We start from the raw sequence: 27,948 nt of genomic DNA, 5'->3' as shown, positions 1-27,948 counted from the left end.
GTGCGTAGCTGCCGCCGCTGCCTCAGCAGCCCTGGTCCCCGCAGAGCTGGGCTGGCAAGGCCGCTGCTCCCGCCGTCGGGGCCGCCGGCCTTCCGCACTCGTTGAGACGCCGGCGCGGGAACCTTCGTGCCCCCTCTAGGGACCGGCGCCGCGTCCAGGTGGCCAAGCCCGCGCTGCTGGAGGAGGCGCCTCCGCGCCGGCCTCACCCCGGGGCGGCAGGGGGCGAAGGCGGAGCTGAAAGGTCGCCGCCGGGCCCCAGGGGATCCGCTCCCGCGCCCTCCCGCTCCCCCCCGCGCCCCCCGCATAGTGCTCATGCGCGCGGCCCAGCCTTTATAGCGGCCGCGGGGGCTGTGGCTTCCGCACTCGGGCGCAGCCGGGTGGATCTCGTACAGGTGCGGAGCCCCGGGCGGCGGGCGCGGGTGAGAGGGATCCCTGACGCCTCTGTCCCTGTTTCTTTGTCGCTCCTACCCTGTCTTCGCACTGGCGCCCCCGCCTCCCCGCGGTGCGGGGTTGCACACCGATCCTGGGCTTGGTTCGATTTGCCGCCGAGGCGCCTCCTCCAGACCTAGAGGGGCACTGGCCTGAAGCAGCGGGTCGTCGGTGTCTTCTCTCCTCTGCGCCGCGCCCGGGGGTCCGAGGGGTGCGGGGCTCTGAGGTGACGCGCGGGGCCTCCCGCAACCTGGCCTTACCTGCATTCTCCCTCTCTCCCAGGTCTAAGCAGCCTCCCAGTCACCATGTCCGCAGCCTGGATCCCGGCTCTCAGCCTCGGTGGGTGCGCGCCCCTGACGACCCCGGCCCCTTGCTCCGCTGGGTGGAGGCTGGAGCCAGCCCTCGCGCTTTTCTCTTCGCAGGTGTGTGTCTGCTGCTGCTGCCGGGGCCCGCGGGCAGCGAGGGAGCCGGTGAGTCGGGGAGCTGGGGTGCGTCCAGGCGGTCGCAGGGGCTGAGCCCCGCGGGTACAAACGGGACTCAGATCCAGCCTCCTGGGCCTCGGCCAGAGAGCCCGAGATGGAAGGCGCGGAGGTTGGAGCCGCCGCGTGGCGCGCCCGCGTTAACCCCTGCAGCCGATCTGCTCTTGCTCACCTGTTTCTCCCATGGTAGGGGGCCTCTGGGGTCCGGTGGGGGGACGTTCTCCTAGAGCATTAGGAAGAACGCCTCCTCCAGTCCCACCCACAGCTCCAGACCCCGGGCCCGCTGTGCGCCGGCAGCAGGAGGTCAAGGAAGGAGGACTCCTTGAGTCTCACCGAGGGGCGCACCCGTCCCGGGCTCCGCTGCGTTTGGGGTGGAGGAGAAGCCGCCCAGACCCGACTTGAGGTTGCAGTAGCCAAGAGAGAGGGAGGCGAACGTCGCTGTCCCACCTTGTTTGACTCGCTAGCTATGTTTCTAGGTGTAACCCCTATAATCAGAAGCACTTGCGGTCTCATTCTACACGTGAGAGTCTAAAAAGTTTGTACCACGTGTGGAGGTCCGGGTATGGGTGTGTGGTTTGGTGTATTTTCTACAGTGTAAAAGGCAACTCTTTTCTAAGAGCTACCGTTTGTTTTCCTTGAAAGTAGGAATGAGGGTAAGTATCCCACATGGCTGTATTTTTCCCGCTCCACTTAACAAAAGTCAGTGTTCGCAACTAAAGGCGGTCGGTCTCGGCACGGGATTCTGATGCCGCCCCCACCTCAGCGGAAAACGGGAGGAATGATTAAGGCTGTTTGATGATAGGTATGAGGCTGTTTGGGGGTAAGGATTTTAACCTCTCAGCTCTCCAGACTGTTTCAGAACTAAGAAATGGGCATTGCGCCTGCATCCTTCCTTCTCTTCCCTGGAATGTAAAGCCCAGGGTACCTGTCACCACAAAGGGCACAGAGGAGGGTGTTTGTCACATGCAAGGTATTCAGTTGGACAGTATGACCAGAAAGTATTCCTCTGCCTTGGAAAAAAGGTTTTTGAAATTAATACATGTTTTAGAAAGGTTTGGATAACTACAGTTTCCCATGTTTGAAAAATAGCATTTAATAACATTAATCTCAATTTAGTATCGACAGTAAATTCACAAATTAACGTGTTGTATTATGTTGTTACTTGATGCCAAGAGCTTGTCTCTTCCTAGCATCATTTATAGTAAAAACTTTGATTCTTTGTTAGGTTGACTGTGTAAAACTTGAGAATATTAACAGTGCTTTCTAAAAATGCATTCACTCCTTGATAAATCTCTTTGGACAGATCTGGAGCAGAAATAATCAGGTTCAATTAAGATAAAAATGCTCTATTCTGAAGGGATTCACTTTTCTGTTTTCTGTCCTTCAGGAGTTGTAGAATGTTGTTTGGGCAAATTAACCCCACGGCTTTAATTTTCTCATCTATAAAATGAACAATCGAGTTAAATAACTTTCTGTGAATCTAAACATCTTTTTGTTGGTTTCCTTAATGTGTGATTTTAAGGATCTGCATTTGTAGGCTAAGATAAATGGTCCTATGCAGGAAAGGATGGCTTTGATTTGTGCACATGTCTATGAAAATGTTCCACAAAAGCTCGATCCAGATTTACTATTTTTACCTCAAGCAACTATGTACACAGTGTCATCAAAGTTGAGATTAAAAAAATTTTTTTTTCCTTCTCGAGACAAGATCTTATTCTGTCACCCAGGATGGAGTGCAGTGATGCAATCATAGCTCACTGTAAGCTTGAACTCCTGGGCTCAAGCAATCCTCCCACCTCAGCCTCTCAGTAGCTGAGAGTACAGGCATGCACCACCATGTGTGGCCATTTAAAAAAAATTTTTTTTTTTTTTTTTAGAAGAGATGAGGTCTCGCTATGTTGTCCAGGTTGGTCTTGAGCTCCTGGACTCAAGCAGATCCTCTTGTCTTGGCCTGCTAAAGTGCTGGGATTATAGGCATGAGTCACAAAGCCCAGCCAAGATTTTTTGTATTTCTATAATTAATAAGTATTAAATGGCCTTTATTTTCTACTTCAGATATAGTTCCAATTATGTATTTCCAATCTGATTAAGAACTGAAAAGCCAGGCACAGTGGCACACCTGTAATCCCAGCTACTAAGGTAGAGATGGATCACTTGAGCTTGGGAATTTGAGCCTAGCTTGGGCAACTTGGCGAGTCCCCATTTCAAAAACAAAAACAAAATAAAAACCCAGAACTTTCACATTAGACTTTTACAGTGGCTGGGGACTATATTAAATTGGAAAACAACCTTGTGGTTTGCCAAAATCCAGAATGGTATGGAATGATATATAAGTCAATATTCATAACTAGAAGAGTAGAAATTAGGGAAGTAAAACTTAAATCTCACACGGTAGTCTCCCCACCACTATGCCCCAAGAAGTCCTAAGAATGCTTACAATATTATCTCCTTTCTCTTCAGCTCCCATTGCTATCACATGTTTTACCAGAGGCTTGGACATCAGGAAAGAGAAAGCAGATGTCCTCTGCCCAGGGGGCTGCCCTCTTGATGAATTCTCTGTGTATGGGAACATAGTATATGCTTCTGTATCGAGCATATGTGGGGCTGCTGTCCACAGGTAAGCCCAAACACACCAGGGTGGGAGAGAAATGCAAACATGATTATTTCCTTTCCTGCTTTAGCCATCTGGATCCCTTTCTTCCCTGCATTCTTTCTTTTGGTGCCATTGTGGTCACAGAAAATGGATATATTTTCAAGGTTCTCCTGGATATGCTTGAAACACGAAATACACATGGAAAGCTTTCTCACAAAAGGCAAATTGCATTACTTCTTGATGGCTAGATTGCTGTGATTCCAAAACATTCCTAATCATGTGATATGTTACTGAGTTATTACTATGTGCCAGCTATTGTTTTAACTTCCACCACAACTTGACAAGGTAGGTAGAATTTTACTCCAGTTACAGATGAATAAACTGAACTCAGAGTTGTCAAGTATCTTGCCCCAGGTGACTATTGTTAGCAAGTGCCAAGCTATCCTGTAGTAGAATAGCCAGTATAATACTCCTAAAAACATTTCAGTCCAAGGGCATGTAGTTAAAGAGAGTATCTTAGGAAAATTGTTTGGTGCTCTGAATTTCTAAGTTGTAGGTAACGGGATTTTACAAATGTGTTCTTATCAACACTTAGGAAGTTCGACAGCACAAAACAATTTTTTCCAGGCAAATTTTGTTCTTGTGTAAGCAAGTTTTTAAAAGGCTAGCAGCAGCTGGGAGTGGTGGCTCATGCCTGTAATCCCACCACTTTGGGAGGCTGAGGCAGGCAGATCACTTGAGGTCAGGAATTCAAGACCTAGATAACATAGCGAAACCCTATCCCTGCTAAAAATACAAAAATTAGCCAGGCGTGGTGACGCACGCCTGTAAATCCCAGCTACTTGGGAGGCTGAGGCAGGAGAATCGCAGCCCGGGAGGTGGAGGTTGCAGTGAACCGAGATCACGCCACTGTACTCCAGCCTGGGCTACAGAGCGAGACTCCATCAGACAAATAAATAAATAAATAAACAAAATAAGCAGAATCTTTAGATGACTTCCCTGATAAGCTATTTTCTTGATTAATCAAAGCAATAGATACAACATGGCACTATAAGTCAGTGGGATGCCCTGAAAAAAGTGTGGATAGCATCTCAGCTGCTATTCTTGTGTTGCAGGGGAGTAATCAGCAACTCAGGGGGACCTGTACGAGTCTACAGCCTACCTGGCCGAGAAAACTATTCCTCAGTAGATGCCAATGGCATCCAGTCTCAAATGCTTTCTAGATGGTCTGCTTCTTTCACAGTAACTAGTAGGTATAATTACTATTCTCATTCTGTAATATTCGCCCACACCCCAAAAGTTTTCTGCTTTTTTTAGCTCAGCCTCTTTAACCTTGATGGAAAAACCTGTGATCAAGACTGAAGCTGACCTATAGAGGTAAACTGTAGGTTAGACTGAGGGGTCAAGTACCCACTGAAGCCAAATATCGGTGAATAGAAGACAATCTTACTGGCAGATGATGGCAATAGAAACTTGAATTATCTGCTGTCAGAATGCCCGGACACTTACCAAGGAACTGAAAAACTACTAAATTCATTTTTGATGATCCTTTGAAGATATAATGGATAAGCATTTTGGTTCTCTGAAACTAGCATGCAGTAGGATGTTTATAACTACAATCACCATTACCCTATTACATTTGTCATCGTAGAGAGCCCTAAATTAGGTTCATAATACTTTGGTAAAGAAGGAAAAGGAAAAAAATAAGCTTATTTTTATTTTAACAGAAGGCAAAAGTAGTACACAGGAGGCCACAGGACAAGCCGTGTCCACAGCAAATCCACCAACAGGTATGAACTATGAAACCTATCTCCTAGTTGCCAGCACAGCATTTGGAAGTTATGAATAAATGTGTTGTTGGTAGAAGCTTTGCTTAAAGAAATTTGGTATTAAAGAGAAACAAAGCAAATGTCTTAAGTTTACTGGTATATTACATATAGAAACATTCAATTTTATGTGTATATTTTAAAGACAGGGGCTCCCTCTATTGCTCAGGCTGCAGTGCAGTGGTGCAATCATATAGCTCACTGCAGCCTTAAACTCCTAGACTCAAGCAACCTTCTCACCTTGGCCTCCTGAGTAGGTGGTACTACAGGCACATGCCACTACACCCAGCTACTTTTTTTACTTTTTTGTAGAGACAGAGGACTAGCTATGATGCCCAGGCTGGTTTGAACTCCTGACCTCATGCAATCCGCCCACTTCAGCCTCCCAAAGTTCAGGGATTACAGGCATGAGCCACTGCACCCAGGCTAATAATTCTCTTAAAGTCCTATTTACTCCCAGATTTGATAAACCACGCCTAAGAACTGGTCAAATACCATGAACTTCCAGTTCCGTTTGTTTCATTAAATTCCTTTAATTACTGCACTATCATGTGAATAAGGAATGTGTGTCTATTATAAGAAATAGGGCCGGGCGCGGTGGCTCACGCCTGTAATCCCAGCACTTTGGGAGGCCGAGGCGGGCAGATCACGAGGTCAGGAAATCGAGACCATCCTGGCTAACACGGTGAAACCCCATCTCTGCTAAAAATACAAAAAATTAGCTGGGCGAGGTGGCGGGTGCCTGTAGTCCCAGCTACTCGGGAGGCTGAGACAGGAGAATGGCGTGAACCCGGGAGGCGGAGCTTGCAGTGAACCGAGATCGCGCCATTGCACTCCAGCCTGGGCGATGAGCAAGACTCCATCTCAAAAAAAAAAAAAAAAGAAAAGAAAGAAATAGCCAGGGAACCCTTTTTGTATGACTATGGCAGTTTTAAAGTCAAAGATATTAAGAACATTAGGATCTAATGTTGAGTTCCTGCGTCACCTGTGGGTTTGGGGTATCAAAGTCCTGGATTAGAGGCATATCAAATATGTAGGCCTACATACTGATTTGTTTATTTATTGAGTCATTGCTTTCCCTAGTCCAGAAAATCCTGAGGAAATTAATTTTTTTAAAAAAGTCCTTTCGCGAATGGCACTCTGTTGTTATGAGCTTTTCCCCATGTGGGTTTCTTGCTATGTAACTGTCTTCCTTTTGTTAATGCCAAGTGCATCTTTTATTTCAGGTAAACGACTAAAGAAAACACCTGAGAAGAAAACTGGCAATAAAGGTAAGAATCAAGATCTCCATTTGGGAAGGCAGCATTTTCCCTCCCTCCTCCTGAGACTGCTAACAAGGGGACTGGTTTGGTTGTTCGCAGATTGTAAAGCAGACATTGCATTTCTGATTGATGGAAGCTTTAATATTGGGCAGCGCCGATTTAATTTACAGAAGAATTTTGTTGGAAAAGTGGCTCTAATGTTGGGAATTGGAACAGAAGGACCACATGTGGGCCTTGTTCAAGCCAGGTACCAACCTTGTTAAAATGGGAGATTTTTTAAAAATTATGTATTTATTTTGTAATTGACACATAATAATTATATATACTTATGGGGTACATAGTAATGGTTTCATACATACAATGTATAGTGATCAAATCAGAGCAATTAGCATATCCATCACCTCAAACATTGATCACTTCTTTGTGTTGGATACATTCAAAATCAAATGAGGCTGGGTGCAGTGGCTCATGCCTGTAATCTCAGCACATTGGAGGCCAAGGTGGGTGTGTGGATCACCTGAGGTCAGGAGTTTGAAACCAGCCTGGCCAACATGTGAAACCCAGTCTCTACTAAAAATACAAAAATTACCCAGACGTGGTGGCATGCGCCTGTAATGCTAGCTACTTGGGAGGCTGAGGCAGGAGAATCACTTGAACTTGGGAGGCAGAGGTTGCAGTGAGCTAAGATTGCACCACTGCACTCCAACCTGGGCAACACAGAGTCTATGTCTCAAAAATAAATAAATAAAATGAGAGGAGATTTCAATGATGTCTTGAATGATGACAAATGATCAGTCCTTTTAGTGGGTACATGTCAGTTCAGTATAAACATTTTGAGTTATGGACACACTGGATTCCTAAACTGTAAGTTCAGGATCTAAGACTGCCTGGGCAGACTGAGTAGTTCTGAGTGCCTTCTTTTTGGAATAAAAGAATTTAGAAAACTGTGTGCTATCTATATAAGAACAAGAAGGTAGATTGGAGAGTCATGTTGCTTACAGAAGTCACCTCTGCTTATCTACTCTGCTCAATTCCTAATTTCTCTTTTCTGAAGGAAGAAGCAGTGATATGTCTATTCCACCTCCCTATTCTGTTATGCTTTTTAGCTCTTTCCATATTCTCTTGGTTGGTGATCTGAAGCATGACCTTTCTATTTCATTCGTTTAAAAATATTTATTAATTGCTGGCCAGGCACAGTGGCTCACGCCTGTAATCCCAGCACTTTGGGAAGCCGAGGCAGGCAGATCATGAAGTCAGGAGATCGAGACCATCCTGGCTAACATGGTGAAACCCTTTCTCTACTAAAAATACAAAAAAAATTAGCCAGGAGTGCTGGCGGGTGCCTGTAGTCCCAGCTACTCAGGAGGCTGAGGCAGAAGAATGGCATGAACCCGGGAAGTGGGGCTTGCAGTGAGCTGAGATCGCGCCACTGCACTCCAGCCTGGGTGACAGAGCAAGACTCTGTTTCAAACAAACAAACAAAAAATATATATTTAGCTTTTAGAAATAGAATATGCTCATTGTAGAAAGCTTGAAAATACATAAAGCACAAAAAAAAGAAATTCCCTAAATCATATGCCCTAGAGATAATTACCATAAAATGTTTTATTTCCCTTCAGTACTTTTTTTTTTTTTTTTTGAGATGGAGTTTTGCTCTGTCAACAAGGCTGGAATGCATTGGCGTGATCTCTGCTCACTACAACCTCCACCTCCCAGGTTCAAGCGATTCTCCTGCTTCAGCCTCCTGAGTAGCTGGGATTACAGGTGTGCACTACCATGCCTGGCTAATTTTTGTATTTTTAGTAGAGACAAGGTTTCACCATGTTGGCCAGGCTGGTCTCAAACTCCTAACCTTAGGTGATCCACCTGCCTCAGCCTCCCAAAGTACTAGGATTACAGGTGTGAGCTACCATGCCTGGCCCCTTCAGTATTTTAAGGAAATATTTGACTGTATTATTTTTTAAAAGCTCAGACTATAAAAAATGCCTTGCATCCTGTTTTTTTCATCCTTTAGTATTTTGAGCATTTTCTCATATCACAAATATTCATCAAAAATATTTCATAATATTCCTCTGCATAATTATTTAGCCATTCTTTTATTGTTTTTTTACTACATTACACACTACACTGTGATGAACATCCTTATATCATCTTTGTGCCCATCTCTGATTATTTTATCACATTAGATTTCTAGAAGTGAGGTTCTGACATAAAGCCTCTGATATAAATAGTGAAATTGAGCCATGCACAGTGGCTCATGCTTGTAGTGCCAGCTGCTCAGGAGGCTGAGGTGTGAGGATCTCAAGCCCAGGAGTTCAAGGCTGCAGAGAGCTATGATGGCACCACTACACTCCAGCCTGGACAACAGAGCAAGACCCCATCTCTAAAAAAACAAATAAATAAATAGCAAATTTGCTTCCTAGAAAGGTGAACTAGTTTAAACTACTATCAGCAGTGTATAAGGGTGTATAAACAATGCTATTACAAATATTAATTTGCATTTCATCTGTGTTATTTTTTACAAGTGGCTCTGCTCTTAGTTTAGATAGAATTTTTTTGGCGTGAGAAGAAAATTTAACTCTTTTTATATAATTTAACCATTTGTCTCTCACCCTTAAAAAAATGGGTTCCTTGTTTCATTGACTTATGGTATCATATTTATACCTGAGTTTGAGCAAGTCTATTTCTTTGATTCTTATGCTAATCCTTACATATTTTTTCTACACTTCTTTAATTATCATAGTTTTCTTGCACATTTTAACATCCCATGAGGCAAATTCCCCTGCAATACTTTTTGTCTGATACTTTTTTCTGACTATTTTGACCCAATTCTTTTTGAAGATGAATGCTTCATTACCTTGTAGACTCATACAAAGACTAGCTTCTTGTAACTTCCTGGTTTGTAGTTTTTCTGTTTCAGAAAGACTATTAGAATAGATAAACCCTGTCAAGTTAAAGGACAGAACATATCATTAAGGATACAAAAATGAGACTAGTTTCCTAAGTCATAATCTGGATAGTTGAAAAGTGACCACAAGTGAAAAGGTTTTCAACCCATGAAATCTGATTTTATGACCCAATATACCATCAGGTATGTGTGCAGAAATGCAGTCAGTGTTATACTTCTCCCTGAAAAAATCTTGAATAAAATAGCTACTGATAATGCTAAGATCTTAAAATTTTGCACTATGAAATACTGACTCATCTGGAATCTAAACACAACAGATTGTGCTTTGGTTGTTTATACTCAATACAGTCTCTGATGAACACAGAGTAGTTATATAAAAGTGAGCTGAAATTCCTTTAATATTAAATATAGGAAAATGAGATGGCTAAACTCTTACAATACACATAATTTTAAGGTCCACAAATGTCACTGTCATCATAAGAAAAACTCAATATTGTAACTTTATAATTCATTTCACCTTTTTCCCTTTAAAAAAAATGCTGACCATCACATCAATGAAATTGTTTCTCCTAAACAGAGAGACCTGGGTTAATAGATCCACACTACTTAGAGCCTCTGGGTCCCATGATGGAACAGACCCTAGTTTCACACCCAGCCACTTCCTAATTTAGTTTAGCTACCTGGTGCCCAATTCTGCGGACTTCTGTTAAACCCAAGGCTCTGAGCCAAACCTGATTTCAAGTTCTTCGTATAGTTTAGGCGTGGACTTTGGAACCAGACAACCTGAACTTAAAATGCAGCTGTGCAACTTAAATGCATCAGGCAAACTCCCTAAATGCTCTGAGCCTCAGTTTCTTCATTTACGTAATTGGGATAATTCCAACCTTATAGAGCTATGATGAAATGAGGTTATACATGTGTTACGCTTTTGACTTATTACCCAGAATATAATAAATCCTCAATATGGCAATTCTTTGTTACACCTCTGAAATATCCCCAATAATTCAAGTAAGGATGCAGTGCTTTAGTTGACTATGTACTGTGGAATTAAGAAAGAAACTTGTGTGTTGTCTGGTTTTAAAACTGTTTTTTAAGGCATGTAATGTTGCTTATTTTACCTTTTTAATTCTCCCTGAATAACATTTTCTTTCTTCCACTTAGTGAACATCCCAAAATAGAATTTTACTTGAAAAACTTTACATCAGCCAAAGATGTTTTGTTTGCCATAAAGGAAGTAGGTTTCAGAGGGGGTAATTCCAATACAGGTAAGTAGACTTCAATACCTGGGAAGTAATATAGGAGAGGGTTATCAGTGATCAGACATGTAAAACAGTATTATGCTATTTTATACGAGCAGATGTGAAATCCTCCTGGAACTGAAATCTTGGCTAGGTCTGCATTTGATCATCTGAGATAAATTTTCAATGTATAAGGGAAGTATACCAAAGTGTGTTGATATTTCTTATTTTTAAAAATATAAAGCATGGTGATTTAGAATTCTCATATGTTGGACTGGCTAGATATATAACATTGGAGAAGTATCTCTTTTAATGCTAAAAAGAAGTGAAGATCAACAGACTTATCTAATGAATGCAGACTTGGCAGAAAGAATGAGAGTAGCACTACTGTTGACTCTGAAGAGAGACTTCTTAGAGGCACTAATCAGTCACCAAAGGGCTACATAGAGAGCACGTGCACAGAAGTGGGAATCAGTTTTGTGTTTCTAACTGGCAATTGATGTGGGATAAGCAAATGTGAGGCTTCTAGGAGGTAGAGGGGGAAATAATATGGTTTGTGAAGAGAAAAAAATAGACCTGGTAGATAATTAAACTTTTCCAGCTGATGCATCTGTTATAGAACTGGGTTCTATATAATTCTTTTTTGTGTGTGCCCCGCCCCCCTGCCAGTTCTATGTATAATTTTTAAACTTTGCAGCATCAAATGCTACAGGGAAACAGAAATGTGGTTTGAGCAGTGGTAAATGCTACTTGTTTGCTTCTTTTTCAAATTTAGGAAAAGCCTTGAAGCATACTGCTCAGAAATTCTTCACAGTAGATGCTGGAGTAAGAAAAGGGATCCCCAAAGTGGTGGTGGTATTTATTGATGGTTGGCCTTCTGATGACATCGAGGAAGCAGGCATTGTGGCCAGAGAGTTTGGTGTCAATGTATTTATAGTTTCTGTGGCCAAGCCTATTCCTGAAGAACTGGGGATGGTTCAGGATGTTACATTTGTTGACAAGGTAAAGTGGTGAGGGTCATCTTCTGTTACAGTGATAGGTATTCCATTTTGGACCTCTAAGTGCAGTGCTGACTGCCTGTTATCTAGATTAACTTGTAACATTCAGGATTTTCCACAGGTTTTAAGAAGAAACAACTTTTGATCCTTTTGGATATCTTTTATGTGTCTCCCCCATTAGGCTGTCTGTCGGAATAATGGCTTCTTCTCTTACCACATGCCCAACTGGTTTGGCACCACAAAATACGTAAAGCCTCTGGTACAGAAGCTGTGCACTCATGAACAAATGATGTGCAGCAAGACCTGTTATAACTCAGTGAACATTGCCTTTCTAATTGATGGCTCCAGCAGTGTTGGAGATAGCAATTTCCGCCTCATGCTTGAGTTTGTTTCCAACATAGCCAAGACTTTTGAAATCTCGGACATTGGTGCCAAGATAGCTGCTGTACAGTTTACTTATGATCAGCGCACGGAGTTCAGTTTCACTGACTATAGCACCAAAGAGGATGTCCTAGCTGTTATCAGAAACATCCGCTATATGAGTGGTGGAACAGCTACTGGTGATGCCATTTCCTTTACTGTTAGAAATGTGTTTGGCCTTATAAGGGAGAGCCCCAACAAGAACTTCCTAGTAATTGTCACAGATGGGCAGTCCTATGATGATGTCCAAGGCCCTGCAGCTGCTGCACATGATGCAGGTAAGGTCCTTGTTCTTTATAGGAGAAGGGAACAGAAAAAAAATGGTTCAGTGAATTTTAGGAGTAAATAAAAATTTAAGCATTTCATTGAACAAACACCTGCAGCTTTACCCAATATTAACTGTCAAAGCAGCCCTACTAATCTCATTCTACAGATAAGGAAACAAACTTCCTGGAAATGACACATCTAGTAAGTGGCAAGGCCAAGATCCAAACCCAGGCATTCTGGCTCCAGAGTCCACATTCCTAACCACTGTATTGTTGGGAGAATTGTCATGAGAACCATGTCACGTTAAGGAAATGTTACAGGTGCTCACATTTAGCTTAAACTTGGACTATATCTCCAGATAGCCAGCTTATAACCTACCATGAATCTGCCATTCGGTAATTTATCCTAACCTTCTTGTGTATGAAACAGGTTGTTGCTCTGTCACTAGGCTGGAGTGCAGTGGCATGATCAGAGCTCACTACAACCTCCAACTATTGGGCTCAAGCAATAATCCTGTGTCAGCCTTCCACGTAGCTAGGATGACAGGCATATGCCACTGCGCCTGGCTAATTTTTAATTTTTTTTTTGTAAAGACGGGGGTCTCACTTTGTTCCCCAGGCTGGTCTCAAACTCCTGGGCTCAAGCATTCCTCACACCTCGGCCTCCCAAAGTGCTGCGATTACAGGCATAAGCCACCGCACCCAAGCCTAACTTTTATTTTAGTCAAGTTTTGTCTGGCATGAGTTTCCTGAGATAAGGTCTCCTATAGTCTTTACCTATCCCCCCTTGGCCACGTGCAGTGGCTGACACCTATAATTCCAGCACTTTGGGAGGCTGGGGTGGGCAGATCACCTGAGGTCAGGAGTTCAAGACCAGCTGGGCCAACATGGTAAAAACCAGTCTCTACTAAAAATACAAAAATTAGCCGGGTGTGGTAACATACACCTGTAATCCCAGCTACTCAGGAGGCTGAGGCATGAGTCACTTGAACCCAGAAGGCTGAGGTTGCAGTGAGCTGAGATCGTGCCATGGCATTCCAGCCTGGGTGACAGAGTGAGACTCTGTCTCAAAAAGAAAAAAAAACCTTCCTTTTTTCTTCCCCTTAAGATAATAAAAACACACTCTGGTGTTATAAAAGGGTATAAGAAGGGTTTCTTTTTCTTTCTTCCTCACCCCAGCCTTAATATTACTTTTGGCACAGGCCTCGTTCCTGAGGACATTAACATAATGTGTTAGAGATCAAATAGACAAACAAAAAGCTAAGATTCCCTTTCTGAGGATATAACTGAGTGACAGGAGGAAAGAATCAATGGACTTGCTGTTTTTATACTCTTCTGTACCTCCTTTTCCCTACTTAATTCCTAATGACATAACCTTTTTCCTTTCTACACATTAGTACCTCTGCCAATGTACTTACCTATTTTTACAGATACTGATGAAAGATTATTCTTAAGACAGAGAAGATATGCAACTTAAGTTCCACATCTAGCTTATAAAAAGTTTTTTTTTTAAGATGGAGTCTCGCTTTGTCGCCCAGGCTGGAGTGCAGTGGTGCGATCTCGGCTCACTGCAATCTCTGCCTCCCGGGTTCACGCCATTCTCCTGTCTCAGCCTCCGAGTAGCTGGGACTACAGGCACCCGCCACCACGCCCGGATAATTTTTTGTATTTTTAGTAGAGACGGGGTTTCACTGTGTTAGCCAGGATGGTCTCGATCTCCTGACCTCATGATCTGCCCACATCGGCCTCCCAAAGTGCTGGGATTACAGGCATGAGCCACCGCGCGTGGCATAAAAAGTATTTTTTATACATCAGCAACTAATCTGTGAAGTAAAGACCTGATTACTATCATATTCCTTAATACTTAGCTTACTGAACTTAACAGGATTGTATTCAGGCTATAAAGTGATTAGGTTGATTAAACTTCAGAAGGCTGGACTACACCAAAATTGATTCATGAAAATTATCCCTTAGTGATATTGAAAGTTGCAAAGGCCAGAAAATAGGGTAGGATTTTAGGGTTAGATCACAACTGTTTTTATTTTCAGGGTCTTGCTCTGTCGCCCAGCCTGGAGTACAGTGGTGTGATTGTTTTATTTTTTTAAACTGTAATTATATGCTGGGCTTGAGCTAAACAATCTGAACTAGAATGTAGAACTGAAAAGAAGTGAGGAAAACTGAGGGGGAGGAAAAAAATATTTTGACTTTTTTTTTTTTTTGCCAGGGAGTAGGAGTCAGGAAAAGGAGACTGGAACAATTGGAAATTGTTCCAAGTAGGTTTTACATCATGTAAACCTGCTGTGTATCTTAGGTGTTTACCACTCTGAGCACTGTATACCACTAGAAGGGGGATGAAGCTTTAGATCCGTAGAGGAAAACTATTACAGAAACCCCAAAAGCTATAAAAAATTGCACCCAGCATTAGATAGATGGTACTCTACACTAAGAATCTGCTAAATGAGGCCTGGTGTGGTGGCTCGTGCCTGTAATCCCAGCACTTTGGGAGGCCAAGGCAGATGGATCGCTTGAGCCCTGGAGTTTGAGATAAGACCAGCCTGAACAACATGGTGAAACCCCATCTCTACAAAAAAACTAAAAAATTAGCTGGGCTTGGTGGCATGCACCTGTAGTCCCAGCTACTCGAGGATGGGGTTGCTGAGGAGGATCATTTGAGCCCAGGAAGTTGAGGCTGCAGTGAGCCTTGATTGTACCACTGCACTCCAGCATGGGCGAAAGAGCCAGACTCTGTCTCCAAAAAAAAAAAAAAAAGATTAAATGAAAACTTCTACAATTGGGATGGGTGTGAATCCAACCAATGTATTATCACCCTAACTGAATGTACAGTTGTACTAAAAGCCTTCTAGTAACTCAAGTGAATGGAAATAGAATACCTCAATGTAACTGGAAGAAATTACTCCAGTTTCATACCGACCCCTCTTGGACAGTACTTACTAGTTTTGCTTTGGGATTATAGGCTGACATTTTCTGATTATTAGTTTGCCAGTATTAAAGATTGAAATGGAAGAGGGTTTGTCATTATCAGAGGACTAGTCACCATTCCTCAAACAACCTTTGAACACTTTTACCTTTTACTTATCCCATCTCTGGTGCCTTTCTTTCTTGCTTTAATGGACTGTGACTCTGCCTCCAGTATACTGTTTGATGCAGGCCAACTTTGGAAAATTTTCACCATCTGCATTTACCGTAGGATTTTTTTTTTTTTTTTTTTTTTTTTTTTTTTTTGAGACGGAGTCTTGCTCTGTCACCCGGGCTGGAGTGCAGTGGCCAGATCTCAGCTCACTGCAACCTCTGTCTCCCGGGTTTACGCCATTCTCCTGCCTCAGCCTCCTAAGTGACTGGGACTACAGGCGCCCGCCACCACGCCCGACTCATTTTTTGTATTTTTTAGTAGAGACAGGGTTTCACCATGTTAGCCAGGATGGTCTCGATCTCCTGACCTCGTGATCCGCCCGCCTCGCCCTCCCAAAGTGCTGGGATTACAGGCTTGAGCCACCGCGCCCGGCCTGCTGTAGGATTTTTGAAAAGATACTGTGGATCAGGTTAAAAGTTTTCTTCTATTCCTAGTTTATTACATGTGTTCTGTCATTAATGGATGTTGAACTTTATCAAATATTTCTTATCAGTGATCATGACTTACCTGTTCATGTGGTGAGTTACAGATGTAGCAGAGTTTCTGGTTTGGACCCCTCTTGTCACAATGACTGTGAAAACTTAATTTGTTCGGGGGATTTAATTGTCCAGAAATTAGTAAGCAGTTTTCGCTGCAACTATGTAACAGTGTATGGAAAACATATAGACATAATTCTATATATTAGGTAGACTTGATTTTTAATTCACTTTAAAATGTTTCCATTGTAGGAATCACTATCTTCTCTGTTGGTGTGGCTTGGGCACCTCTGGATGACCTGAAAGATATGGCTTCTAAACCGAAGGAGTCTCATGCTTTCTTCACAAGAGAGTTCACAGGATTAGAACCGATTGTTTCTGATGTCATCAGAGGCATTTGTAGAGATTTCTTAGAATCCCAGCAATAATGGTAACATTTTGACAACTGAAAGAAAAAGTACAAGGGGATCCAGTGTATAAATTGTATTCTCATAATACTGAAATGCTTTAGCATACTAGAATCAGATACAAAACTATTATATTAAATATGTCGACAGCCATTTAGGCAAATAAGCACTCCTTTAAAGCCACTGCCTTCTGGTTACAATTTACAGTGTACTTTGTTAAAAACACTGCTGAGGCTTCATAATCATGGCCCTTAGAAACTCAGGAAAGAGGAGATAATGTGGATTAAAACCTTAAGAGTTCTAACCATGCCTACTAAATGTATAGATATGCAAATTCCATAGCTCAATAAAAGAATCTGATACTTAGACCAAAAGCAACATTCCTTCTCTAACCATTCCGTATTGATTATATAAGCAAAATGAAAAGAGAAACTTAAATGGAACACAGCTCTTTAACATGGTTCAGGTATACATATTTTGACCCAAGTAGATATTTTCTTAAAACCAATCAACAATAGCTAGCTATTACTGCAGACTATAAAATCTGGGTATAGAAAGGAGTCCTGTATCAAACTGCTTTTGTAGTGTGTTTTTATAACAACTTATGACTAAAAATATCACACTAAGAGAGCAGAATTGCCAGGTATTTTCTGTTTCTCTCCTTAATTTTATATGTATATAGATATATTTGGCTTATATTCTAAGTCACCCAAGTACTTAAAAGTTGGTAAAGTATTTACTGACTGCTTATAAACATTTAAAGACATTTCAAATAACTGCAGAAAAAAATAATGTAATTGGAATATTTAAGCAATAAAACTGCTAGTGAGTGATTGTAAGCTGGCTTACTTTTATTACTGCAAGTGTCTCCCCTGAGGATATGGTAAAAATCCATGTGGAAAGACCAATCTGAATTGTGTTTTAAATCATGTATTAATACCAAGAATATTTTTTTCTTTGATTCAATTATTTATTGAGGCCAAGCACAGTGGCTCATGCCTGTAATCCCAGCACTTTGGGAGGCTGAAGCGGGAGGACTGCTTGAGGCCAGGAATTCAAGACCAGCCTGGGCAACAGTGAGAACCCTGACTACAAAAAAGAGAAAAAAAATTAGCTGCGTGGGATGGTGCATGCCTGTAGTCCGAGCTACTTGGGAGGCTGAGGTGGGAGGACTGCCTGAGCTGAGGTCAAGGCTACAGTGAGCCATGATCACACCACTGCACTCCAGCTTGGGTGACAGAGCAAAACCCTATCTCCAAAATAAAAAAACAAAAAGACACAAGTTTATTGAATACCTACTGTTCTAGACATTATACACAGCGACTACCTGGTTAAACAGTCTAAGATATTTTTGAATACTTGCTTCACCAGAAATGTTTTGTGATTGCCATCATTTTTACTTTAAAATGCTTGTGAAGTTGGTCCCTATGAAAGGAGAACATCAGGACTCCCTTAATATGACTTAGATGATTAGCTCACCAAGGCCTCTCCCAAAAGAAAGAGGTGCTCTATCATCCCATCTTGCCTGTCTTTTCTAAAGACGGGTCCTATCTCCTCCTCTCATCCACCTAGGCCCCCTGAAAAAGGTGTTCAACAGTCAGAATAATATACTCCAGTAAATCTTTTGAGTCTTACAGTTTTATACCCTGCGTAAGAGGAATAAAAGGACTACATGCAGGGAAAACTGAACTGGAATTGCCTTTTCACTACATAAAATTTGAATTTGAAAATGGAGTTTCAGAAGACAACCTCCCCCTTTATAAAATGCTTCAAACGTGACTAAATCATGTAACAAGGATAATTTTAATTAAACATCATAAAAACTGGGTTTAGCATAATATGATTTTTTTCCCCAGTAAGTAAACCGAAAACTCTCAGCTAGGAGTACAACCCCTTGGAAAATTAAGCTTTAATGAAAACCCAGCTACCAGTCATTAGCCCTTTTAAGAAAGTGTTTTTTTAATTTTATAAAGGACCAAGTTTTGAGTCACCTGAAGTAACCAAGGAATAGCAGCAAGAGAGCAGAAATCAGAACCGTAGGTTACTATCAATAATTTTATAAGTAAACATAATCAGGATAAAGGTTATTTACAGGGGACAGAGAGTAAAAAGGAAGGATGTATTACAATCCAACCTAAGCAAACATGCTTAGATTTCAAATATGCTAGCCCATTTATAACTTAATGCATTAAATGCAATGTTAGTCTTCAACGGATGTTACCTAGTTTGAAATAATGCAAAAAACAACATGAAATATGAGAGGCAGAATATGATTAACTATTGAGGGAAGAAATCAACATATTAAGATTTGTATAAAGTACTATTTAATAGTGAAATCAATTTCCCATGTGTCAAATGGAAGCACACATAATGAAAATAAGACATTATTTGTGCATACTTTTAGTCTCTTCCAAAGAGACTAAATACTGCAGAGAAAAATACAACCAAAGGAGGTAAGAACAAAATATATATACTAATTTTTATCCATTTCAGTTTTAATACATTCCCAAATACATCAATGTTTATGCATTCCAATAATCATCACATTTCAGATCAATGGTAATGTACTGGGTTGGAACAGCTGCTAGAAACAATTCTAGCTTTGGAAAAGCTTATTATTTATTTCAAAAAAGAAGAAACAGAAGAGGAGAAAAGTATCCCCTTTAATTTGTTCTTTAGTTTAACGTTCAGTTCAGAAAAACAAAAAAAGCCGGGTGCGGTGGCTCACGCCTGTAATCCCAGCACTTTGGGAGGCCGAGGCGGGTGGATCACTAGGTCAGGAGATTGAGACCACAGTGAAACCCGTCTCTACTAAAAATACAAAAAATTAGTCGGGCGCGGTGGCGGGCGCCTGTAGTCCCAGCTACTCAGGAGGCTGAGGCAGGAGAATGGCGTGAACCCGGGAGGCGGAGCTTGCAGTGAGCCGGAGATCGCGCCACTGCACTCCAGCCTGGGGGACAGAGCGAAGCTCCATCTCAAAAAAAAAAGAAAGAAAAAAAAAAAGACAAAAAAAAAAAAAATGGTGAAAAAAATATGCTGGATGCAATGGCTCACACCTGTAATCCCAGCACTTTGGGAGGCCGAGGCAGGTGGATCACCTGAGGTCAGGACTTTGAGACAAGCCTGACCAACATGGTAAAACCCTGTCTCTACTAAAAATACAAAATTAACTAGGCATGGTGACGCATGCCTGTAGTCCCAGCTACCTGGGAGGCTGAGGCACAAGAATCACTTGAACCTGGGAGACGGAGCATTGCAGTGTGCTGAGATTGCACCATTGCACTCCAGTTGCACAAGTGTGAAACTCTACTCCCATCTCAAACCAAAAAAAAAACTTGAAAAGTTTTAGTTTCCATCAATGGACGGAAATTCCACTTAGTTTTTTATGGTAGATGACAAATTTCTAATGTCACAATGTAAGTTTTTTTCCCCCAGCAACAGCGCAAGCATTCAAGTGAATTGACACATAATTTTATAGTGTTCCCTTCTAATTTCATCTGCAATTCCTTCAAAGACCAAAGGATATCACCTTAGTTGAAGACAAGTTTAAAATATTAATGTTTAACATTATTTTATAAGACAACTTTTAAACAGGGGTTTTTGCCAGAAATGCAAAACTCACAATTACTTTTGCACCAACTAAGCTAATATTCAATGTAGTTATTCTTGCTGAATTTTTTTGTGGAAACAGGTATGGCAAAAGGAACAACCTGCCATTACTGAAATTCAATTGAACAGGTTGTCGAAAGCAAATTATTTGTAATGCATCTGGTGCTTTTTTGGGTTATTTTGAATTGCATAATGTAAGTGGACAGTTTTTTATTTAATGCTCATAGTGGGTGAAATACTTAGACATTATTAATAGTGCTTAGTCGATCTACTCTTATATAGAATACGGTCAATAAGTAGTACAAAGTTTGAAAAACAGCGCTAAAAATGAAGGGACTCACTAAGAAATCTCCATTTCCTAGTTTAAGTTACGGAGAGTAAAGTATTGCACTTATTATGTCAACACAAAATATGTACCAACAGTAACATACACGTAAAATTAATATTATTTATTAATGCATTTATATACATTATATTTCAACAGTGTATGTTTGCTATGTGGTACAATCTTAAAATGCTGATTCATAGTTGTAAAACAAGAACCATTAAAAACTCATCAAAACTCGCAACTGATCAGAAAAGTTCTCTTGGAAGACTAAGAAAAAATACTTTAATTGTCTAACATGCATTACAAAACAAAATCTTTAGTTACACATAAAATTAAGCACATCTAAAAAAATAAACAAGGATAACTAGTCAAAACACAGCATGTTTCGTGTATCTGATTCAACTATTGTTTGTATCCTAATTTGTACTAGCAAAATGAAATTTATTCAAATATTTTTAACAAGTTAGTTTTGTTGGGATCATGGTAAACAAGATACATATCTATAAGGGAACATCTTGGTTTGTATGTTTAAAACTATAAATATTCCATTTTTTAGTCTATTTTAGACTAATTCAAAGATTTCCGACATAGATATACAGGTTTTTAGCACATTAATAAAAGGATATAAAGACCAACAAAAATGAAATAAAATATAAGGCCATTAGCAAGATTGGATAATCCTTTGATAAATAAACTTGTAATACAGTAAGATGTCAAAATATCACATAGTGATAGGAGCCAAGATTAGTGTTTTTTTTTCTTTAAGAGTGTCATGTTGGAGTACTAAACCCACTGTTTTCATTAATACACTAATAGTCCTTGGTTTATGCAAGACATTTATGTGATGATGAAATTATTTAGCATCTTTATGGAAGGACTTCTGAGCTGATTGGCAAAAGAAGGACAGAAAGTGGTGTTACAGGGCAGCGGGTCTGGATTCTGGTTTAGGGTTGTAAATGCAGAAAAACTTCATACAATCTTGAGCCTGTTGTGCAAGGCTAAATTATATAAAAGACTTATAAAAACTAGAATTATCAAACATTTGTGCAACGAATGCTAAATATTTTAAGTTAATTTTCGTTTTTTTTCTTTTTTTTAAAGCAAAAAAGTTAAAAGGGAATCTGTGGCATTCAAACCGATAAACAGAAAATCACTAAGAGATGAAAAAAAGCTACTCTTGGAGCTCACTTCCCCCAACAAGAGCACCACATTCCTAACCCTAAGGCAGCACACAGAGTCCAAAAGAAAAGAAAAGAAAAAAAAAAAAAAAACTTTTTTGAAAGATCAGACTCCACATTGGCTTAAAGACACCTAAAAACAGACATACGCTCAGTTCATATCCAGTACAGGCCACAAATACTGGAGTCCTTTTTTCTTTGTCCCACAAAATACAGTAATTACAGTTAACTTAATGAGCTTGACATTAAGGTGTGATTTCCACCAATTTGTACCTGCCCCAAATAGCTTTCACCAGGCAGATCACATGTAGTGTCATATCAGTAACCTTTTTGATGGCAGTGATGCAGACCCTCTTTCTGTCCAAGCAAATCTTGTTACGATGCAAGTTTTTGTTGATTCATACAAATACTTTGGCAAGGGCATCAGCTCCTGCACTAGCTATATATGCTTTTGACGGGTGGAAAGCAACATCATAAATTGATTCATCCAGTTTCTTTCTGTGAGCTGTTATTTCTTGCACACATGTCTTGCTGTCTAAATTCCATAATCTGATGGAACAGTCATGGCCTGTAAAAGAACAAATAAAATTTGTTACTGAGTAACAATCTTTTATAAAGTTTGTGGGCAGTACAGGACTTTAAGACTTACTTCCAGACATCAAATAGATTCCGTTAGGATCTACTGCTAGACTTGTAACAGCATCCAAGTGAGCTACCATAGAATGGATCATTTTACCTAAACAAAACATAACAGAACGGATTAAGTTTTCACAAATACTAATAATGAGAGAACAGAAACTACAATATAGCATCGACATAAAACAATCATTATAGCAACTTTTTTATTGTAGTAAAATATACACAACATAAAATTTACCACTGTAAACATTTGAGTACACAATCCAGTGTCTTTTAGAACATTCAGAGGGTTATGCAACCATCACCATTCTCTAGAGTTCAGAACATTTTCATCACTGGAAAAGGAAACCTCATATGCAATTAAGCAGTCACTCCTCTTTGTCCCTCCAACCTCGACCACTAATCAACTCTTTCTATAGACTGGCCTATTCTGGATGCTTCGTATAAGTGAACTCATACAATATGTGGCTTTTTGTGTCTGGCTTCTTTCACTTAATATAATGTTTTAAGAGTACATCCACCACTACAGTAATGTTTTCAAGACCATTTTAATTCGAATGCAGAACTTTCTCTGATAATTACTCCTAAAAAAGACATCTGTGTAACATGTATCTGACAATATCTGATAGACACTGTAAAGCAATGACAATGGATTGCATCAAAGGCTTAAGATCATGTAAACTGGAATTAAATAAGCCAAGTGTGGTGAGGTGTGCCTGTAGTCCCAAGCTACTCAGGAGGCTGAGGCTGGGGAATCACCTCATCCTAGGAGTTCAAGGCTGCAGTGCACTATGATTGTGCCTGTGAGTGGCCACTGTACTCTAGTTAGCCTGAGCAACAAAGAGAAATGCTGTCAAGAAAGGAAAGGAAAATGGGAAGGAAAGAGAAAAGAGAAGAAAGAAAAGAAGGGAAGGGAAGGGGAGGGGAGGGGAAGGAAGGAGAGCAGAGGGGAGAAGGAAGGAGAAGTGTCAGTGAAAGACCTTAAGACTATTTTATATACTGGGCTAACAAAACTAAATCACCAAAAAATATATTTCTACCTAAACATTCCATTATCAAGTTCAGTTCACTTATCCTTTGAAATAAAATCATTTTACATACTCTAAAAAAGAAAGGAGGTAAACAAATAACTCTAGATTCCCCAGACATTAACAAAACGCTGCTCTGGAAAATGTGACTTAATTAGTATCTTCAGTGAAGATTTGGCAAGCAAATGGAATTCAATAGAAAGTAGAATTTAAAAGACAAGTTGTGAATACAAAGTTGTATTGCACAAATACTTTGGGGCAAGGGCATCCTGCAATGGCAATACATGCTTTGGATGGATAGAAAGCATTAGAAACTGATTCACTAGGCAGGCAATAAAATAGAAATACTGATACTTTTATAAGTTACTCTCCTTTCACTCAGCAATGAGTCTTTATTACTCAAATGCCTGGTATGTCCCTAATGAAAGACAGAGGCTTTTCCAAAATTCTAGTTATAATCATTAGCCATACCTCTGGTCCCAATGATGATACTCTACACTAAGATATGAAAGAAGTCTAGTTTTATTATTTGTAATGGGGCTATAGCTGTTGACCTCAATACAAAACCACAACATAATAAAATGTGCAAAATACACTCCAAAAAACCTATAAAAGTAATAGGCAGGGGCTCATGCCTATAATCCCAGCACTTTGGGAGGCCGAAACGGGCGGATCAACTGAGGGCAGGAGTTCAAGACCAGCCTGGCCAACATGGTGAAATCTTGCCTCTACTAAAATACAAAATTAGCAGGTGCAGTGGTGAGCACCTGTAATCCCAGCTACTAGCGAGGCTGAGACAGGAGAATCCCTTGAACCCAGAAGGCGGAGGCTGCAGTGAGCTGAGACCATGCCACTGCACTCCAGCCTGAGTGACAGAGTGAAACTCTGTCTCAAAAAAGAAAAAATGTCCTGTCACTTTCCAGAACTATTACTTATCAGTTGAAGACAAAATTTCTAAAAAAGTCAAAATTTAAGACAAAATTAAAGTCTCTCATTTCAAACCACAACTATTTCTCATTAATACTAAGAGTAACAAACAAAATAGTCTTAGAAATTCTACTCTGCTAGCCCAAAGAACAGAAAAGTCTTCAACAAACTATCGTCAATTTAGTTTAGTTCAACACAATTCATCTTCCAGTTCTAGAATCGACTCCTCTCAAAATTCCTATAAAAGACCACAGCGTATAAAATGGTTGGCCTCCATGACAATACTTTCAAAATATTAGGGGTTAAATACCAAGTATCATTAGCTTTCCTTATGTTAAATCTGTGATGGTAAGTTTTAGTTTTAAAATTTATTTGTATTCTTGAGACAGGGTCTTGCTCTGTCACTCAGGCCAGAGTACAGTGGCACCATCATGGCTCACTGCAACTTTACTCCTGGGCTCAAGCAACCCTCCACGTAACTGGAACTATAGGCACATGCCACCATGCCTGGCTAATTTTAAATTTTTTGTAGAGACAGAATCTCGTATTGTTGCCTAGGCTGGTCTCAAACTCTTGGTGTCAAGCGATTCTACTGCCTCATTCTCTCAAAGTGCTGGGATTACAGGCATGAGCCATCACACCTAGCCTTGATGGTGTTTTAATTCACAGATCTAGTTCAAGCTTCTCTCTTGAGAATGATCCTCTATCTCCTAAGTTTAACATCTCTAAACCAAAAGACTTTTTTCCAATACAAGAGCTACACATTTCTTTAAGGATGCTATAATTTTCTAAGTTTAACTCCAGCTCTCCAACCTGTGCACTAAACTAACCCTCACCCTGATTATCTTAAGTCAATTGAGAGTTAACCCTTCTTCTCCACAGAGTCACAAAATCACTTCAAAATGTGAGTAATCCCTTCAGATGGACCATGAATAGAGACTACAATGCTGGATCAAGTTGTATGTTGGGCTTCCACTGGTGACCACATAAATCACAAAGCTTCTGACCCCTTCCAGTAACTAGGACCTCTCCTTCACTAACATACACCTGCAGCTTCTCACATCTCACCAATTTCATTTTGGCCTCATGCTTCTGCTAATAGTCTACCAATACTAATCCTAATTTTTTCCTCCTATCACTAAAGAAATAAAGGCTGGACACATGCCACTGCACATGCCCATTCTCCCCTCCCTGGCACCTTAAGCCCTTTCACTGGCTAATATTGTGGGCCTCTATCAAATGGAGAGAAAATAAAGATGTCAAATGTGAACTACAGAAACAAACTGTGTGAGTTTAAATACTGTACAAGTCACTTAACTTCTTTAAGCCTTTCAACCTCATGTGTAAAATGGGCATAATAATAGTACTATATCTACCTTATAGAGTTATTAGAAGAACAAATGAGTTAACATATGTAAATAAAATAGAACAATGTCTCACACAGAATAGACAATATACCACTAGTGTGTAGCTGCAAGAGGACAGGACATTTTATTCTGTTCACCAAGCTTCAAGAACTGTGCCAAGAATATGGCAGATAGTCTACACATTTTGCTAAATGAATGAGTCCACAACTGATACAAGATCTTCCTCCCACTCCTCCACATCCCTCACTCATACTATAGGTCCTTCCAGAATCACTCACTCCCTAAGTCTTTCAGACACAGCATAGGAAACTTGAATTTGTACCTCTACCAAAATTTTAGAAATCATGGGCCCTGAAAATCTCTCTGAAATAAATAGTAGAAATTGAAAACTCTAAATCCTTTAAAGTCAAGAATCTCTCATATAGTGCAAAATGTGACTTGATTAATTTTCTAAACCAATTTTGCCAAGCCCCTGCTGTTCAAATATTTTAGTAGTTCCCACATATACAGCATAGACAAAATTCAATATTCTTAACCTGGTTCTAAAAGTCCTCCTCAATAGATTCTATTTTCCTTCCTCAAACTTTGTCTTTGGCTTTGTCTATAAGAAACTTCTGTTCCTTAGAAAGTTTCTACCACCGTGCCTCTGCTCAAAATATCCCCTTACCCATAACTTCCTACTACCACTTCCTTCACTTAAAAACAAACCAACCCAAAACACCCTTCCATTCCTAAGGCAAAGCATCTTGCGCACACCCTCCCGCACCCCCTCTTATTTCCTCTAGACAAGCCCACAGAAATCAGGAACCACATCTTATACATGATAGTATCCAGTGCAGTATAGAACACAAAATGCTGAGAAAATTTTCATTAAAATGGTTTACTGATTTAAATATTTATTGAGCCTATTCATAGCATAAAGTTCTATCATGTTTCAGACATAAACGCTCAATAAATTTACTACTCATTTTATAACATAATACTCTATTAAAAACAACTTAGCTAACCGGAAATAGCAGTTATGGGGACAATCTAGTTTACCACAATTAAATGAATTTTTAAAGAACTTCTTTGAAAACACCATATCCAGGCCGGGCACAGTGGCTCACGCCTATAGTCCCAGCACTTTGGGAGGCCAATGTGGGCGGATCACCTGAGGTCAGGAGTTCGAGACTAGCCTGGCCAACATGATAAAAGCCCGTCTCTACTAAAAATATAAAAAATCAGACAGGCGTGGAATGAGATGCCTATAATTCCAGCTACTCAGGAGGTTGAGGCAGGAGAATCGCTTGAACCCCGCAGGCGGAGGTTGCAGTGAGCCATCATTGTGCCACTGCACTCCAACCTGGGCAACAAGAATGAAACTCTGTCTAAAAAAAAAACCACTACATCTGAAGACAACTCATAGTTTCATATAACTCAAAAGGGCGTGTGTGTGTGTGTGTGTGACAGAGAGAAACAGAAAGATGAGGGGAGGAGGGAGGGAGAGAGAGAGAGAGGGGGAGAGAGAGAGAGAGAGGGAGGGAGAGAGAGAGAGAGAGAGAGAGAGACAGTTCTGCTACCAATAGTAATTTATTGGGTTGTTCAGATCAATCCTTCCATCGAAAACCAGAAAAACCAAAGAAAAGAATTCATTTAGGAGTATCTGCCAATTCTGGAAAAGGCAAGTGAGAGCTTTTGACAATCACATGGAGACAGGGAGACAAAAACTGTAATTCAGGAACACCAAGAAAGGGAGCCTTGGCAAGAACACACAGACTAGGTTGTGACACTGAAAGACTATGCTTAAAGCTAACCTAGAAAGAGCTTGGTCCGCATACGCACTAAAAGCCCAGTTTCAATCATGTCAATTCCTGATTTGATAAAGGTGATTTGAAATTGGTGGTCCACCAGACATCATCCTAGAGCCTGTATCCCTCTAATCTGTATTTCAAGCAGATATATGGCACACAGTTAATAAAAACACTCATATGGGTGTGGAAAGAACATGCAATATGCAAGTACCTATTTGTCTGTAAAGTCCTAGGCTAGAGTGTAATAATCCTTCTTTTCAGTTCTGTCCCACTGTCTAAATACCATGCACAGAACTACTTATCATGGACCTCCAGTGACTATCTAGGAAAAATGCTAACAAGGAGAGGTGAAATATTTTAGTTTTCATAACACTAAAATATGAACCCTTTTCATAATTTCTACTTAAGCAAAACTGTTGAGTCTTAATTTCTCTTATTTCTGAATTAAAAATAATTTACCGTCTTTGCTGAATATAGATACACTGCAGAGATTTTATGAGGATTAACCAAAAAAGTCCTTCCTTTCAATTATATTTTTGTTAATAGTAAAGGTATTATACTTTTTCTTTAAAAATGTTTCTCCATTATGATTACCCCAAATGTTACACTGTAAATAATTACNNNNG

The 27,948-nt window shown here is 40.5% G+C and overlaps 2 protein-coding genes across 7 annotated transcripts in view; one reads left to right on the top strand and one right to left on the bottom strand.

Annotated features, from left to right (window-relative positions):
- The first annotated feature begins 253 nt into the window (after positions 1-253).
- COCH (cochlin) lies at positions 254-17,292 on the top strand. Of its 2 annotated transcripts, none has more exons than XM_017895879.1 (12): positions 254-392; positions 712-768; positions 852-899; positions 3,369-3,525; positions 4,617-4,750; positions 5,229-5,291; positions 6,554-6,598; positions 6,689-6,836; positions 10,659-10,762; positions 11,511-11,737; positions 11,915-12,431; positions 16,299-17,292. In XM_017895879.1, exons 2-12 carry the CDS (start codon positions 735-737, stop codon positions 16,472-16,474), a joined length of 1,653 nt encoding a protein of 550 aa, XP_017751368.1. In that variant the 5' UTR covers positions 254-392; positions 712-734; the 3' UTR covers positions 16,475-17,292. The 2 variants fall into 2 exon arrangements, with proteins under 2 accessions (XP_017751368.1, XP_017751369.1); XM_017895880.1 differs by having other exon boundaries at positions 390-419.
- STRN3 (striatin 3) overlaps positions 16,401-27,948 on the bottom strand; it is a 131,024-nt gene continuing 119,476 nt past the window's right edge. For 4 of the 5 annotated variants that reach the window (XM_017895875.1, XM_017895877.1, XM_017895876.1 and 1 more), the window contains 2 exons: positions 22,218-22,304; positions 21,480-22,136 (listed from right to left, as the gene is read on the bottom strand). In XM_017895875.1, the coding sequence (XP_017751364.1) occupies positions 21,967-22,136; positions 22,218-22,304 (257 nt within the window). In that variant the 3' untranslated portion in view covers positions 21,480-21,966. Of the gene's footprint in view, positions 16,492-21,479; positions 22,137-22,217; positions 22,305-27,948 lie in introns of those variants that run through there. The other variant, XR_001889926.1, reaches the window with a different exon arrangement.

Source organism: Rhinopithecus bieti, unplaced genomic scaffold, assembly GCF_001698545.2.
Source record: "Rhinopithecus bieti isolate Rb0 unplaced genomic scaffold, ASM169854v2 scaffold_21703, whole genome shotgun sequence".
Taxonomy (NCBI): Eukaryota; Metazoa; Chordata; class Mammalia; order Primates; family Cercopithecidae; genus Rhinopithecus; species Rhinopithecus bieti.
Note: the sequence above shows the minus strand (reverse complement) of the source record. Positions and strands in the feature narration are given on the sequence as shown.